General features: G+C 41.8%; 1 protein-coding gene across 1 annotated transcript; it reads right to left on the bottom strand.

Annotated features, from left to right (window-relative positions):
• Window positions 1-30: 30 nt before the first annotated feature.
• On the bottom strand, window positions 31-16,120 carry slc22a31 (solute carrier family 22 member 31). The gene is made up of 9 exons (XM_005724245.1): window positions 15,554-16,120; window positions 8,388-8,491; window positions 8,066-8,220; window positions 5,007-5,175; window positions 3,679-3,824; window positions 3,329-3,437; window positions 2,426-2,640; window positions 2,171-2,282; window positions 31-1,991 (listed from the first exon to the last, which is right to left on the bottom strand). The coding sequence occupies exons 1-9, from the start codon at window positions 15,941-15,943 to the stop codon at window positions 1,556-1,558; spliced, it is 1,836 nt and encodes a 611-aa protein (XP_005724302.1). The 5' UTR covers window positions 15,944-16,120; the 3' UTR covers window positions 31-1,555.
• Between the last annotated feature and the right edge of the window lie 1,005 nt (window positions 16,121-17,125).

The raw sequence follows: 17,125 nt of genomic DNA, 5'->3' as shown, positions 1-17,125 counted from the left end.
TAAAAATGGTATAAAAGATGGACAAACAAATTATGTCATTAAAGTTTATTTAAACCTGAGTCAGTTTCAATTCATCCATTTTATCTCATTTAAAACAAAAACAGTAGTAAAGGTGCCTTTTTATGGGCAGGACTGTAAACAGGGTTTTTTTTCCTAGTTGAATAATGAAGTCACACAACTATAATCTGAGTAACACACCTGAACATTTTCACTCCAAGCAGTACATTTCTTTGTTTTGTAAAGTGAACAGGGCCATCTAGTGTTCAGAGAGAGAAACACCATCACTGAACATTTTTAAAACAAGTTTTGTCGATTTGAGTTTGCTTTACAGAGAAGTAAAAAAAGATTTAGATTATTTTCCTTAAAAAGTTAACAATCAGCTTTTGCACATTTTACTTTACAAAGAAACAATAAAACATTAGGTTTTAAAAGCTTACATCACCAACTGTAGTTCCAACACAAGCACCTTTGTTTGCTCACTGAAGGTAAAGTTATGTATTCACAAACCGTAAACTATCACACAACGACACTGACGGCTGAAGACATGATCTCATCTCACAGTTAGAACTAAAGGCTTTAAACACGTAAAACAGCCGCACTAGTAAACATAAAAGAACATTAAACAAACCATTTTTTTTAAAAAGAAGAATGTAAATATATATGTCTACTGGTTCCACAACGTTGTTGCGTTTTAGCTGAAGCATTCCAGACACAGACGCACTTTTCGCTCAGCAGCTGCTGTGGTTAGTGCATCTTGAAATTTAGCCATTTCCAGTTTTTAAGTAGAAAACAACAAGACAGTTTTTAATGCAATAGTTGGTAATAAATGTGATTTATAGAAGGAGCATGAAGACAGAAAAACGTAATGGTAAAGAAATGGTTGTGTTTATCCACACTGATCACATCCTAACATCAGAAAAAGGACAAATGAATCTTGTTAGTTGCACAGGAAACAAAAAGCCTTAAAACAAAACAAAAAAAACTATAATTGATCATTTTTAGTGCATCATCAGCGCCCCCTGCTGTGCTTCACGAGTATAGTCTTGCGTGCTCTGTAGCCCACTCAGCGCTGCTATCTGCTGGTGAGTCAGGCAGACCGACTTAATGAAGAACTGTGTTACTGAGAAACGCAATCAAAGAGCTTTACATGACAGAGCTCCTCTGGTAACACTGGAGTGTGCCAGTTTGCTTTGAATGCCTACCACAGACATGAGCAGTGTGACCCCAGCTGCACTGGGAATGTACCAACATATTCCTACATCTCAGAAAAGGCTGACAAAACACAGCAAAAGGAGGCCATCGTCCCACAGCGGTGGACCGGATCCATGCGTGAAGACGCCACTGCATAGTAACAAAATGTAAAGCGACCAGATGGAAATATTGATGAAAACTGACAAAGTTGGAGCCATTGCTCTAAAGTGCATCCAGCTCTCCAGATGAGTTATGAAGAGCTAGTCACTGACCCTTGCACTGAAGGCTTATCATAGCCTGTCAGAGGTAACATTTCGGCTCCTCCCCTCAAGCTAGAGTGTAAAGAGGAGGAGAAGGGTTAAATTTAAGACACATCTCTCAGAGTTTCTGGTTCCTGTGTTTCATTGTTTGACAGCAGAGGGGGATGAGCAGGAACACCGATCCTGTAAGGCAAAGAATCTTTAGTCAACATCTTCCTGGTGGCAGACACCAGGAGGGAGTAGTTATCCGGGTTGTACTCCGACAAAGGGGCACGCGCGTGCAGTAGAGGGAGGCTGTCTCTGGTGGGCTGCGACAGGAAGAGGGGTGGTCGCCTCTGGTTCTCGCCGTCCTTCATGGAATCTGGGAGCGGTTTCCGTTTGCTTTCAGGTAGGAGCATTATGCAGAGGACGGAGAGGACAGCGAAGGAAGCGAAGACAACATGATGGAGGAAATAGCCACCATTGTTCTGGAGCTCCATCAGGGAGGAGGCGGCCCTGCCAACACAACCCAATGCCAGCACCAGGCCAAGGCAGCCACCTCTGGACGAGAGAGAGGAAGCACAGGAAAAGGAGAATAAATCACCAAGGTGAAAAGATCGCACGGTACTTCGTTTCAACCCATTTTTTTTCTTTGTACTTTAAAACTTCCTTTTGACTTTGCAGCAAATGGGATCAATACGTCCCATTTTCAGTTTAATCAAGAACAAAGAGACATTTACCGAACTACAGTTGGCATCACCTCACAGGTGAAGAATGCACTGAGCATGGCGAGAGCCTGAGAGAACAACAAACCCACAACGGAGAGCACCAGCACCAGGCCACCCTGCAGGTCTGTCAAACACAAACGTCAATAAAAGAGTCATTAATAAAACCAGAGAGTGAAAAACTTTCTGGGATGTGATCCAAAACTTTTTCAAGGAAACTCTGAAGGGAATTTACAGTAGATCTTATGGGCCTGTGTGGATGTTACATACATGGTGTAAGGGCCAGCAGCAGGAGTGAAGACAGTCCAGTGATGATGGCAGAGAGGAGAAGCATGCCACGTCGGCCAAAGTGATTGATGGACAAACACAGGAAGATGCAGGCGAGCGCTCCAGTTACCACCCGGAGGAAGTAGCTGAAGTAGAACTTATTGGAGAAAGTGTGCAGGTTTTTGGTGAAGCAGTACTGGATGCCTGTTCCAATGAATCTGGATGGCAAAGGAAAAAATAAAATAATCAGGTTGAAAGCGGGTACCTCAAATCCTAAAAATTACCCGTTAGGGAATATCTCAGTTCTTCTAGCTCTGGACCTGTCGTGGCACTTGGTAATCAGTTTTGTGGTTTAAGCGCAGCAGATATTGAAAGCATGTTGTACATACCTTTCCTGTGTGGAGAGTAGATGCCCTCCTTGCTAAATCATGAACTAGCTCATACTTTGTTTTGGTTTAGAAAGCTTAGTTCAATTTCACCAGCCACACTCAGGTCTGATTACTGCCAGTTGGATCTCGATATCACTTAAACAGGAACTCGAGTCCTCATTTGAAGTTCAGAGTTCATGATTCAACAATAAGAAAGACTGGGCAAAACATGGCACCATGGGAGCGATCCAAGGAAAAAACCCACTGCTGAACAAAAACACCACAAAAAGGTTTTTTCTCACTTCTCAGTGTTAAGAAAAACTCAGGATCAGTTATCAAACACTCGCCTGCAGTTCTTGTTCGTTTTTGTTCAACCCACTGAATTAAAGCTGAACGTCTGCACTTCAACTCCATCTGAGTTGTTTCATTTAAAATGAATTCTGGTGATGCACAGAACCAAAACTGTCCAAATATTTATGGACTTCATTGTAGCGCCCCTGACTCGGGACCGCTGATTTCATGAAGAGAGGAAACTCACAAGGTGAAGCCGAGTATGAGGCAGTTCTTCCAGATGACGCGAGTCCGACGCAGCTCCAGAGCAGAGTGGTATCGTGGCTGACTGTCCTCGCCGTACACTGAATCAATCTCTGTAACCACAAACAGGGAAATCATTTAAACTGATGTCCCAACAAAGTTAAACCCCACTGAGTTTGATTTGGAAATACGTGTTGCTTCTACCAAGGAAATACCAGCGTTTAGAAATTGGTGAGGTCCAGATTTTTCTTCTCTTAATGCATCACGTTTAAGGTTTGGCGCCTGTGCTCCAACAACCAGGAGAAAACTGTACACGCCTACAGAGAAATCCTAGAGGTGTGTGTGTGTGTGTACCTGACAGCAGGGTTTCGCCAGGGTAGAGGTCGTCTTGTAGAAAAACACAATTTCTTTTAGAGAAATCCTGAAGGCTCCTCTTCGCTTGAGAAATCTGAACTGTGGCCAGCAGCCAGCGAGGAGACTCTGGAAATACCGATGCACAGCTGAAGAAAAAAAACAAAAACAAACTGTTATTATCCATCACAAATATCAATAGCAAGTCAAAAGGCTTTGACATCTCAAACAGCAACATCATGAGTGCTTTAGTCACCATGTTATGGCCAAGTAAGTGAAAATCTGTATTAAAGTGTTTTTTTTTAAACTTGATCTTATGAGTGGGTAAAAATGAGAAATCATACGGTAGGCATACTCTGCTTTATAGACAAAACATAGACATTGGGGTCATTTTTCTTCCCCATTGACTTCTAAGCAGTGTACAAGGTAGGAGTTGCCCCCTGCTCGGCATTAGAGAAAAATGCATGTTTAAAGTTTTTTGCATTGGCTTCACTTTCCAGCCTGAAAGCTCCATCCATCTTTAAAATACAGAACACTGTTTACAGCTGGGAATTACAGACACGTTTATATACAGTTCCCCCCTCCACCTGAGGTTGGAGTGTAATTAGACAGATTTCAAGGACGTGTGCGGTCTACATCATGTGCTCAGAAATTCAATAAGACTTGAGATGATTCAATTATTGTATTTGTAGTTGGAAGCTGTTGCTGTGACAACAACATGGTGGAAGTGAAATAGTCTCCCTCTTCTGGGAGGAATTTTTTTTTTAAATAATTAAAGAGCAGAAACAAGATCTAAACAATTTTGATGCCGTGTCTAAAATACTTTAATTTGCCTGCAGCATTTTGTATTGCTTGGAGTACTGACAGGTTTTTTTTTTTTTTTCCCCAAATCTAAGCTGGTAAATATGGCATTTCAGCCATCTAGCCACGATGACACAAATGCATGAACAATTTTTAGCCCAGAGCACACCATGTTAGTTTTGTAGATTCCCCATGCAAAATAAAAATGACACAGCCTCTCCTGAGGCCTTTAAGCTGTTACCTGGCAATTTTTCAGAGCATCTGAGCGAATGATAACACTTGTTGTTATAGGGTCTCATGTAAAGACAGTTTGAGTGAGGACTGGGTGTTATCTACTAAAATATCCCAGATAATAATTAAACAAACATGGAGATTCTTGTGAACTCGGGTGTGGCTTGCTTGAAGAGGCCTGAGACAGGAACGAAGATCGCATTATGTTATGGCGTGAGGACGGCACATAGAGAACCGCTGGGGAAAAACAAACAGCGTGTTTACCTGTGCGCCTCCAAAAACACTACCAGCTGACTCACCACCAATAGGACAGCAGAAGAACTAAAGGCAAAGTGGCCACCGCCTGGAGGACGGGCCAATCACGGGACAGAACCGCAATGCCTGGCAACAGCAGTTCTGCCAGCACGCCGAAGAAACCACTGACCATAGCAACCATCAGACGATGGGGAGGGTCGCAAAGCTCCAACCCTAAGGGGATAAGAAGAAGAAAAAAAGAAAGCATCAGAGCACAGCTGAAGGAAAGCAAACCTATTCATCCCGTTGCTATGGCAGCCACCTCGTGCCTAAAGCACACTGTAGCACATCCTCAAACTTCATGTCAACACAGGTCATGTAGCATGTAAGGGTGAAAGCCCCGCCTACCTTCACCTCCTGTTTGGTTTAAGAGAAAAGGAAATGCCAAATGGAACAGCCAGGAAATTTAAAAGTCCCATTTTAGGTGATTTCAATAAGAATCAGTCTTGTTTTTCTAATTTAAAAGTTAATTCCTCAACATCTGTCCTTTATTTAGTTTTTATTTACACTTATCACTTTCTAAATCTTTGATAGAGTCACCCACTCATCCAGGGTTCAATCGGTTTAACTTCTGTACCACCATTAAGATTGCTTTTAAACCCTCATAGGCAGAAAAGGAAGTGGCTTATCTCAAGTGACTCCTGCCATCAAAGACCTGACCTCCCAATAGGGGAGACCTGAAGTCCACCCTCGTGCAAAAACATGAAAACCAGCATTAAAACATAGAATCTGCTCTCGAATTGTCAAAATAAAATTTCAACATATTAAGTTTATAATTTTTTCTTTTTTTTTTTTTAAAGAAAGAAGGATGAAGTGGAACGGCTTTCAGTGTGGACGTGGTCGTTAGGGTAGTGAGGAGCTCACTTCCTGGTTGCCCTGCCTTCAGTCCTGTCCTGCTATTATATCCTCCTGCCTATAGCACCCCCCACAAAAAAAAAAAAAAAAAAACCCCAAACAAAAACAAAACATTTTCCCCTCTCAGCCTAACCCCACACAGCAACATAATCAGACAGTCCAAGAAAAGAAAAACAAACAAACAAAAACAAAGCCAAAACAAACCCTGGAGTGAATTTCGACCTGACCTTGCAGGAATGTGGGAGTACGCCTCCCACATCCCTCCCATTTCTCATATGCATCTACAATCTCCACCTTCGCTCACTGCGAATCACTACCAAGCAGAGAAGTTTTGCTGAATCTCCTGCTGAAGACTGAAAGCTGAGGACTTTTCATAGTGGGGTGGCTCACTTGTGCCGTTTGCCCCACAGAGAGAGGACAGCTGAAGTATGACCGACCTTCACACCTCTTAGCTCAGCTCCAGTCACCTGCCTGCTGTCAGTCACAGCCTGGTTTCTTTAGTTACCAATATAATATCCATCTCCAGTGTGCCTGCTACAAACAACTGAAGCTATAATTCTAATAACAGAAAAAAATTCCTGCTCCCCCCCAATAGTCTTGAATGGTAGCATATTTGTACACCTACCAGTCACTGGGTAAGCCTGTGACTGGTACTAGCGTTGCGCCCACCTTTGCCTTCAGGACTGTTTTAAGGCTTCATGACAGATTCAACAAGATGCTGGAAATATTTCTCAGAGACTTCGGTCCAGGCTGACATGATGACATCACAGATACTGCAGATCCACCACATCCCAAAGGTACTCTGAGGCCATCCGAGTTCAGTGAACTCAGTCATGTTAAAGAACTGTAGTGACTGGACCAAGTGGACCACGGTCACTGCTCAGGTATTTATTACATATCGACATGTCTCTGTGCATTATCCCTTACACTGTCAACAAATCAACTTCGCTCATTCTGATTAATGACAGTCTCCTGCCACAGCCTGTGAGCAGGAGAAAGTCCACAACTAGCTGGTGAACACAGTAACATTTAACAACAAAAGAATCAACTAGATATGTAGGCAGGAGGAAAAGAGGAAGACCTCAAGAGGAGATTCATGAATGTAGTGAAGGACATGCAGCAGCAGATCTGCTGTCGGCGACCTGAATGGAGGAGCCAAAAGAGGAAAAAAGAAAGGGAATTATGACCACAATACGTAATGTCTCTGCACGACTTGTATATTTTAGTCTCCTAATAAAATTATATGACCAGACAAATGTGGAAGTTTGTCTGACGGATGATGTGATTTCATGAAAGTTATTTAATTATTCCTCATGTTATCACAGGCTTCATGATGGAAGCTGAACTGATTAGATACACTTGGTGGTTATATTTATCTACAGCCTCTCTTTGCAAATTACACAGTTTAATGAATACGGATAATAGAAATGAGCAGTGATGCAAATGCTCCAAACAACTTTCACAATAAAATGCTGTCAAGTTTAGCATAGAGTTTGAAGCATGAACGCATCTTAACTAATTTGTCTGGAGAATCAAACATGAAGCACTGCAAACGGTGATCTATCAAAGATACTGCTGTAGACTGAAGGTGAGGAGATTTAGTTTAATGCAATGCTGCAGTATATCCTTTAATGCATGAATTTCAGACTTTACTATGAAGGTATCAAGTCTGATTTCAGGACTCTCCACAAATAAAGATAAGATGGGCAAGATTGACCTGCTTCTGTGGGGACGACAAGGGCTTCTATCTTTTCCACTGATAAGATTAGTTCAGCACAGCACGGTGTACAGATAATTAGCTGGGCAAATACATGAACATTATTTAACTTTTACACGACATCAGATTTTTCTCAATAGAAAGATATAGTATCAGGTATCATTGCAATCTCTTGTTCAATGATTTAAGAAGGAAAACAAAATAAAAGAGAGACAGCAAGCTGATGAGCACGCTTTGAAGTTGAAACCATAACCCCGGAGAGCATGTCAGGCTGAGGGATTTTCCCCTCAATGACACGGCACACAGCACGCCATGACAGATGCACAGTAACGATCATGCGCCACTTGTTATTTACCCTCTGGCCTCTTATGTGTGTAAGTAAAATGTGAACATGTGACCAGTCCATAAAACCTTTTTCTACTTCCGCTGCCGATCAGTGAGAAAGCTCGACTGCCAGACATCAGCTTTAAAATGTGGATACAGATTACTTACGGGCGATGTAGGAGGACACAAACAGCCCAGCGAGTGAGGCACCTTGAGACAGACGCAGCAGCAGAAACACCACCACACTCCTGGACAAACACAGAGCTACACCCAACAGACTGGACAGACCGACGGACAGGAGGAAACCTCGCCGACGACCCAACCTGAAGACACAGACGTAAAACATGCACGAGTGAAACTTCACAGCCTAAACAATCAACACACACACAAAAATGATGATCTAATGCAACCGCTTTAAACACATTTATTCTGGTGTTTATGTTCTTCATATCTTATTTAGAGTTACATGTCAACTGAGGTTATTACTCACCAGTCACACAGGGTGCCTAGAAATATGTATCCCAGAATCCATCCAGTCATGAAACAGATATGCTGCACGGGGATTTTCCAGTAGTCACTGCAGACCAGGTTCCACTGCAGGGGAGGAAAAAGCAGCACAAACACTGATGAATGTCATGAGTTTAAAAGGAAATGTGAGACAATAATTCAATATTTCAGTGCTCTAATGTCAGAGTTCTTGAACAACACTGTAGGTATACACGAAGACTTTTAGGTACACAAGTTTAACTGCTTGTTAGCACAAATATCTAAATCAGCCAATGACATGGCAGCAATCCATTGCATAGTCAAGTTCAGACTGAGCATCAGACTGAGAAAGGTAATTTAAGCAACTCTGAGCATCTCATGGTCATTCCTGCCAGACAGGCTGGTCTGAGTGTTTTAGAAACGACTGATCTACTGGGATTGTTCCCACAATCATGTCTATGGTTTACAGAAAATAGTAAAAAAATAAAAAATAAAAATGTTCTGAGGCTGTGATGAGTCTTGATTTCTGTTGCAATATGATGGTAGTGTTTTTTTAAAAGCATGAAAGCAAGGATCCGTCCAGCCCCTACGAGTTCAGACTGCTGATGGTGATGAAATGGTGTGGGGCACATTTGAGCTCTTATAATCAAGTGATCATGGTTTAAACTGCACAGCCTAAGTGAGTACTGTCGTTTACGTCCATCCGATAATGCACCATGCCACAAAAGTCAAATCGTCTCAAACTGGTTTCTTGTACATGACAGCGAGTTCACCGTGCTCAAAAGGCCTCCACAGTCACCAGATCTCAATCTGATGGAGGTTTTTGGGATGTGGTGGAACAGCAGATTCACATCATGGATGTGCAGCCATCACTTCACCTTGGACTAAAATCTCAAGGAGTGTTTCCACCACCTTGTCGAGGACAGATCAAGGCTAAAGGGGCCCAACGTGGTACTATGCATGATTATAAAGGTGCTCATGGGTCCTGACAGCGAGCCATTTTCTGGCTAACCGGGTCCATCTACTGTTTGTAGTGTTGGTGCCTTTTGAAAAGTTTGGTAATGATATTTAATGTGTAGTTAATTCTAGCAGCAGTCCTTCCAACATGTTTATGCTCCAGTTCTGATGAGCATTTGCAAGCCAGTTTTCCAGAGGTACTCCACATCCAGCTCCAAAATGGTGAGATTTAAAAAAAAGAAAAAAAGAAAAAAAAAGTCAAATTTCTTCATTTTAAATTGCAACTGGATGAAAAACAAGTGACCAACTAAAAAGGTAAGAAATCAAGCTAAACGCCTACACTGCAGAACCTCAGCACGAAAGGTTTCAGTCATACCAATGCAATTATACTTTATGTATAAAACATTCTATCAAAGACTTAAAAGGCACAAATTAGAGCTGCTCCCAACATGCTGCATACATCATAACCTGACTATGTAACATGCCGAGAATAGCAGTTGAGTCAAACGCACAGAGAGCCGTCTGTGGGGGAATCAGGAATGTAGATCATGTTGTTTGTAATCGAGTTAAGATGCCTGCTGACAGTGTTATTACATTAGAATAAAGTGCCAGCAGCTTTACGCCTGGTTAGTACCAGTCCCTGCCTGTAAGAAAGATTCTCATCTACTTTCCCTCCGGCCTCATCTCCTCTACTTTCCTACAGACACCAGTCATGTTTTCTGTATTTTACAGATTGATCCAGCCGCACAGTGTAAAGTCAAAGCATCAAAGGAAACGGTGAAGAAAGTGAGAAGAGCTCAGAAAGGAGCTAAATGAAAACGACTGACTACGTGAGGTCACTTTCCAATGTGCCGATCACATTTTAGGGTTTGCCTAGGAGGTTCCTGGGGGGGGGATCAAAATTGTAAATACGGCTGAGAGACTGGTAAGTGGCATCAAATGGCTACGATGCCTTCTGTCCCATCTCCTGGGACAGACTTCAGACCCCCACCCACACTTAACAAGTAGTTAAGAAATCTGATCATCTTGAGTATTTTTTCACTTAAATCAACAAGCCAACAAATATTGGTTCTTCTAATCAGTGCGTTTGTTGTTATTTTGAAAATAATGCAGTTTAGAAGTGGTACAAAGATGCGCTCAGGTGTGACTGGATCGCTTGACCAGCATCATGTGGAGTGAATCACATTTAAAACAGAGGCCAGGAGGGTCATTCAACTGAAGGTGATGGGACATTTGATCATTAACAGCTGTTCATTTTTGTTAATCTGTCAGCTGAGTAAGTGATACGGTTTTGTTGTAAACCAGTTTAATCAGGTTCCATGATTCATGGTTCCAATTCATCGTTTCTTGCTCTTTAACAATAAGATCTTTAGGTGTGATCAATTTTTTTGTAAACATTTGGTAAGGATTTACAAATTTCATGCAATGTCATTGGTGTCCAATTGCACCTGGCCTTAGACTCATATGAGTAATTCTATGCAGACCCGCGATAAAGTGCACCCGTACCCCTTCCATAGAAATGAAGAGTCTACGTAGCAACCAGGTGCTGATAATCAAATGCACTTGATTAACTGATCATCAGTAAGTGAGAGTTGTAGCAGTTGCAGGTCTGAAGCGTCAAAGTGTGCGTTAATATGATGCAACAATCTTCCCAGGAATGGATGTCCCAGCAAATTCACCAGAAGGTCTGACCATTCAATATTCAGAGAGACTGAAAAAACAAAACAGAAAAGCCCAAGAGCTACATCTGAGACTCTACAGGCCTCAGTTAACATGTTAATGTTAAATTTCATGACAGTACAGTTAGAAAAAGACTGAACAAGCGTGGTTTGTTTGAAAGTGTTACCGGAAAAAAGTCTCTTTCGTCTAAAACAATCAGCTTGAAGGAAACTGGGTCACGCAACAGGACAACTGAATGACCAAGACAAAAAAAAAAAAAAGAAGAAAAGAAAAGAAAAGAATCAAGATCCAGTCAGAGTACAGATGTCAACTGTAAGAGAGCTGTGCATAACTGAACACCTACAAACCTCAATGAGCCAAAGTAACTCTGTAAGGAAGAGTGGGCCAAAATTCCCCCACAGTGATACGAGAGGCTGATGAAGTAATGCCTTTTTTGTATTACTTCGAGTTATCTATCTATCTATCTATCTATCTATCTATCTATCTATCTATATAGCTAGCTTAGGCTTTACTTGATCTTACGATTTACTTTTTAGCAATTTTAGATGAGCTTTATCTTGCCAAGTTAAAAAGAGGACTCTTCTATTAAAAGTAAAGCCATTATGTCAATATATGTGCTGAAACTAAGGTAATTGCAGCGGCACAAGCATTTTTTTTCCCCAAAGGAGGAATCCACAACACAGATAATTTCTATCAAGGTTTCAACCCTCTCCTGGAGTTTTTCAGTCAAAATAAAAAATTACATTTTGAGGGTATACGGGACACAATTGTCTCTCTTTGCTAATGTTTTTATTCCCACTGGGTCTTGTCGTTAGGATTTCCTACACAGACTTATTTTCCAATTGAACTTACCGTCACTTATTTCAAGCAATGACGACTGACGGCACATGAGAAGACAAAGAAGGAACAGTGATGTGAATTAGACATCTGATCCGATTTACTTAATCCAGGTTACTGGAGCAAACATGAACTGCTTGAACCTTTTGATCAGTCGGGTCTCCTCACCGACTTCCAGCTGCCTACAGAAGGTAAAAACTAAACTCCTCTCTGTGCATTATTTTATATAGGAATATCATCTGGTGCCATATTTGCTGCATGGTCATTTGAACAAACGCAAACTCATTTCAAAATATGCACTAAATAATCAGTGTGATTGCAAAAAAGTTGCATACAAATTAAGGGCCCTTTGGAAGCCTGGACCCTGCAGGGTAAGCTCCTCAAACATTAGTGGCCACAAACGTGAACATCTGTCTCTAAACTTGATAAAGTTGGTTTATAGAGGAGAGTGCTGGACAGCTATGGTTAGTGACTGTTATTCCACCCAGCGCCCGTGTTGTACTCTGCTCAGTTTTTCCGTTACTGGAGTGGTCCTTTGTCTTAGCGAATGACGACATGAGTGGAGGAAGCCGTTGTGTTCAGGGTCTCAGGAAGGAACTGGAGGGGGGGGGGAACTTCTAATTTCCCCACTGCCATAGTTTGTCATAGAGGCCTCATCACTGGTAGTTTGTCTCATGATAAGGCACGATACACAGATGATAATCTGAGAACAAGCTCAGGGGCAATTACCCATAATGACTGTGTCCTGCTCGTATTACCCCCCCACATCAGCTGCTAACAGCCACAACTGTCCACATTTTGATATTTGTTTTAAGATACTACAGCACAAAACAGATGTAGTGTGATTGTGTAGGGGTGTAGCACAGAACTCTGTGGGCCCCTTTTCCTTCCCAGATCCATATCTGTCACGCATATGAGTGTTTTTTTAACAAATGATTGAGCTGTAAACAACAATCTGTTCATTAGGATGCTAATAGTGAACTGTCCATGAACCACAGTTAGCTAAAACATCTATGACGTGTCCATACGTCTGCGCAGTTTGAAATCTCCCATGTCAACCCAGAGGTCTTAACATACGGAAATCTGCAATTAAAATGAGTTTTTCCTTGGAGTACCAAGCTCTAGAGTGTGTTGTTTTCTTATTTTTTATTAAAGTATTTATAGTTCCCAGGACAAAAGAAAAAAAAATGCAGTCCTAGTTTTGTAACACTTTTCTAAAATGCTGTGTCTTCCCATCACCCTCGGGGTAACCTTCATTATCCTCTCTCCCTTTACTTCCTCATCACATCCTCTTGCTCACACAGGACTGACGTGAGCCTCACACCGTTTTCAACCTGCCTGTTGATAAGGCACCTCAGAGGTCAAGCCAAATCACCAAGATCGTACAGTAATACATTCTGTCAGAGGTGTCCTAAAACACAAACCACGTGTGCTGGGAATTTACCCAGTGGGCTTCACGCTAACACAGAAACAAACAAGTTATAGGGCTTTGGCATCTCTCCGAGCTAGGAGAGCTAGGTGAATTGCACCATACTGGAAGGGTATGTTTGCTCATTCTATGAAGCAGTGGATAAAGGGACTTGGTGCTGGTCTGGAAAGACTAACGCACACAGCTAAAAGGAAAGAAGTTTGTGCACCTTCACTCATCTGTAAATTAATCAGTTTATGCAGTTCTATTTTGAAATAATGTATTTGATTGGTACGTCATTTGTTCAACGTTAATGAGTCTCTGTGCACCCGAATGATTTTTCGTTGATTTAGGACGCATTACTGTGGTCCAGGTGTTCATTTCAGTTGTTTTGCATTTGTTTTAATGAAATTGTGCCTGTATATTATCATCATATCATTATGTAACACGAGGTTTGTTGGTGTTCCTTTGGTGAAGTTATACAGCAGGACATACAGCAGACAAGTCTGGATGATTTACAACAGATGAAAACATTTGAGAGTCGTGCCAAAACATGGGTGTTGGCAGCCTGCCTCACAGTGCTTCAGCAGAAGTAGCAAAAGCTAAATGAATGCGTCCATTGTCATCCACCTACCTGCAAGCTTACGTTTAATTATTTTATTTAAAGCAGCGTCACTGTGGGATTTTAAGATGCCACGTCATCAGCTTGAAACAACGTAGCTTCCTCAAAGTGTCCTGCTTACCTCGTGGCACCCTGGTTAAGAACCACTCGTCCAACATACAAAGCTTCAAGCTGCTTCACATTAGTGTTGCTGAGCTCTATGAGCCATATGAGCTCAGCTTGTATTACATGATTTGTAAAAAGCACCGCCTGCTGCTGCTGTGCTCTCTCCAGCTGTTTCTGAAATTAAGTAGTGCACGTTTCATGCTGTTAAATTGTGCTAGGACTCAGTGGTGGTAAAGGAAGAAACTGGGACTGCTGTGGAGATCCACAGCAACAGGTTTATAAAGAGGTCAAATTAATAATGAGCAGAAGTGAGTTCAGCTTATAGTCCTGCACAACAGTCCCAGTTTCTCATGCGTGGGTCGTTCTGATAGATTTAGGATCACATTTGACATTAAGCTCAACGCCTTTAACAGAGGCTTACGAATTCTCCTTGGAAAAAACAAAACACCTTGACAGATAACCTTCTGTGCTGAGAAGGCCAGTCCCACTGTGGGGTGGACTAAAACTGTTTTGCAGCATTTCTAAGGGGGCGACAGTGCCATCTATAATCAAAGTTCAATCATCCAACTGTTGAAAAATATTTATGTCGGAAATTACCCAGAAGTTACAGAAAAGGTAGGAAACTAATGCAGATGTTTATTTCGGGCTTGCAAGGACCCTGGGTTTTCCCATGTAGAAGGCCCCTTGTTCATGGTTTAGGGGTTTGTGAGGTCATGATGGGATTTTTATTTTTTATCTTTTGGGATGACTCCAAAAGCAGGAGAAAAGCTTAACCTCCTAGGACCTGGTATCCACATGTGTGGACATCACATTTTGGGTTGTCTAGACCAAAATACTAAATTTTGCTCTACAAGGGCCGGATATCCACTTATGAGGACATTATACTGCCACTGTTCCATCGAAATTTAAAACCAATGTCCTCATGTGGATCTCATTTTTCTCAGAAACAAAAATCGGGTTAAAACAAAAAACAAAAAAATCTGGTAATTCTTTGTTTTTACATTAATTAGGTCCCAATCAGCCCAATTAGCAAAGAGAAACTAAAAATGCATGCCATGAAAAAGTTCGGGTGTTAGGAGGTCAAAGTCAGAGTTCACGCGCTGGGTTAAAAGACAGTTAAACCCTGCTTAAAAGCAAAAGTGCATGTAGGACTGCATATTTGAGTGCCAACCTGCTTTCTTGGAGGCAAATTATCATTATACACTTCTTATATGAACTATGAAGCAGGTATTTGTTCCCTGGCTGGCTGGCCTCTCATCTTCGTTCCCGAGAAGCCACGGCAGATAAACGACAGTCAGTAAGATTCAAGCCAACAAGAAAGTGTTAACTGCTCAACTTGAGTCAATATTGACTGAAAGCTGCCCAACAGTCGTGTTCGTGACACAGCGTGCCTTTAAGCAGACAGAGCAGCTCAACGAAACAAGGCCAGAAACGAGCACGTGAAAGGAAACGGCTTCACCGGGTAAGAAAATGTAACCCAAACCCACAACCTGTTGTATCTCTGCCTCCTAACTCCCACACAGATCTGTATATTAACACCAGGGCTAAACGTGCGTCTTACCTCAGTGACAAAGTTGCTCTGGAGGCCCGCTACATGAGAGTACTCCCACCCTGTGGTGCAGGGCACCCTCTCTCTGGGCGCGTTCTCGGAGAGGTCCGAGGAGTTGGGGGGGTACTTATAAAGTTCACAGTGGCTCCGACCGGAGCCGTTCACCCAGGGGATGGTGAGGTTGAGGTACCCTTGTGTGGAGAAGTTGCTTAGGAGGAACGCGGAGGGCAGCAGCGCCGGGTCTGGCTTGCAGTGGTACGAGTCCGGGATGAGTGTGTAAAACACGTCGCTGAACAGATTCAGCGTGACGGCGAAACTGGGGAACCAGCTGAACACGACCACGATTCGGTTATAGCGCCCATAGCCGCCGGTGTGCGGGAAAACCTTAGTTTCATAATCCATTTGAAGTCGACAGCTCGTGGTAACAGACGGTCCGAAGACTTTTACGCAGTGAGAGCGCACAGCCGCACGACGCTGAAGCAGGCAGGCAGGGGGCGGATCTTAGGGTCACACAGCCCCGGGGATCGACTTTTATGACGCACCTGCTACTTGGAGACTGAGTGACTAATTTCAGGGTAATCCCCAGATAGCGGGAGTCCAGGGAGCTGTCAGTAACAGTCGATGCTTTTGATGTCTCCATGTGACTCACAGCTGGACTTGACATGAAGACAGCTACCCTGGTGGAAAGCTCACATTAATTTTCAAATTTAAACCTCTGTAATTTCATCGAAACGCTTAACTCACAGCTATTTTCAGGAATTTACTGTTTAATTTTACAGAGGTACATTTTACTCCACTTTGAAAATCTTGTTAAAACACATCAATATTTGTGCTATTTATACAATTTTACACAATATGGCTCCTCAACCACTTAGTGTATTATTATTACAAGTTAGACAGGACTGCATTGGAAGCGGGCTTATTTTTTCAGCCTGAACTTGCTGTGCAACAGTAGAACAGAATATATGTAATACTTTCAAACCTCAGTTAAAAAGATTGATAATTAGTTTTGCCAGCATTGGCTTTATTCTGCTGTTGCCATGTTGTTTCCCTGTTGTACAGGTTTTCTGGTAGTTTTTGAATGTATTTTTTTCCTGTTTTTATTTATTTATTTTTAAATAGTATTGATATTATATATATTGTTTTGTTTTTAAAATCAGTTCTGAGATTTAAATTGACATATGGATAAGTCAACTGCATTTACAGCAGTGCTTATTAATGTACACTTTCCCTGTTAAAAAGATTTATTTTTTTAAATAAAGAATATTTTATCTCTTATACAACAAGCAGTGTTTGTGACATCAAAGGAAAATGATTTGTTCTTACACAAAAACATAAGATTATGCTGGGTTACACAATGAACTGATTTAAAGTTTGTACGATCTGAAATGTTAATATTTCTTTGAACCCATAAAACACAAAACTGCACTTTGATGCCTGCAGTGTGAGGCACATTTAGAAATGCCTTGCACTTCTGGGATAAATTAACACAAACGTCATTGATCCTATAGTTGGGAAATTCTTCTTTTGTTACTTCAGTTGTTTACTGTTATCTGAACAGCAGGAGTAACATGTGGGAGAAAC

This window comes from Pundamilia nyererei, unplaced genomic scaffold, assembly GCF_000239375.1.
Source record: "Pundamilia nyererei isolate P.nyererei 1_Seehausen unplaced genomic scaffold, PunNye1.0 scaffold00011, whole genome shotgun sequence".
Classification (NCBI taxonomy): Eukaryota; Metazoa; Chordata; class Actinopteri; order Cichliformes; family Cichlidae; genus Pundamilia; species Pundamilia nyererei.
This window is presented reverse-complemented; position numbering and strand designations above follow the sequence as displayed.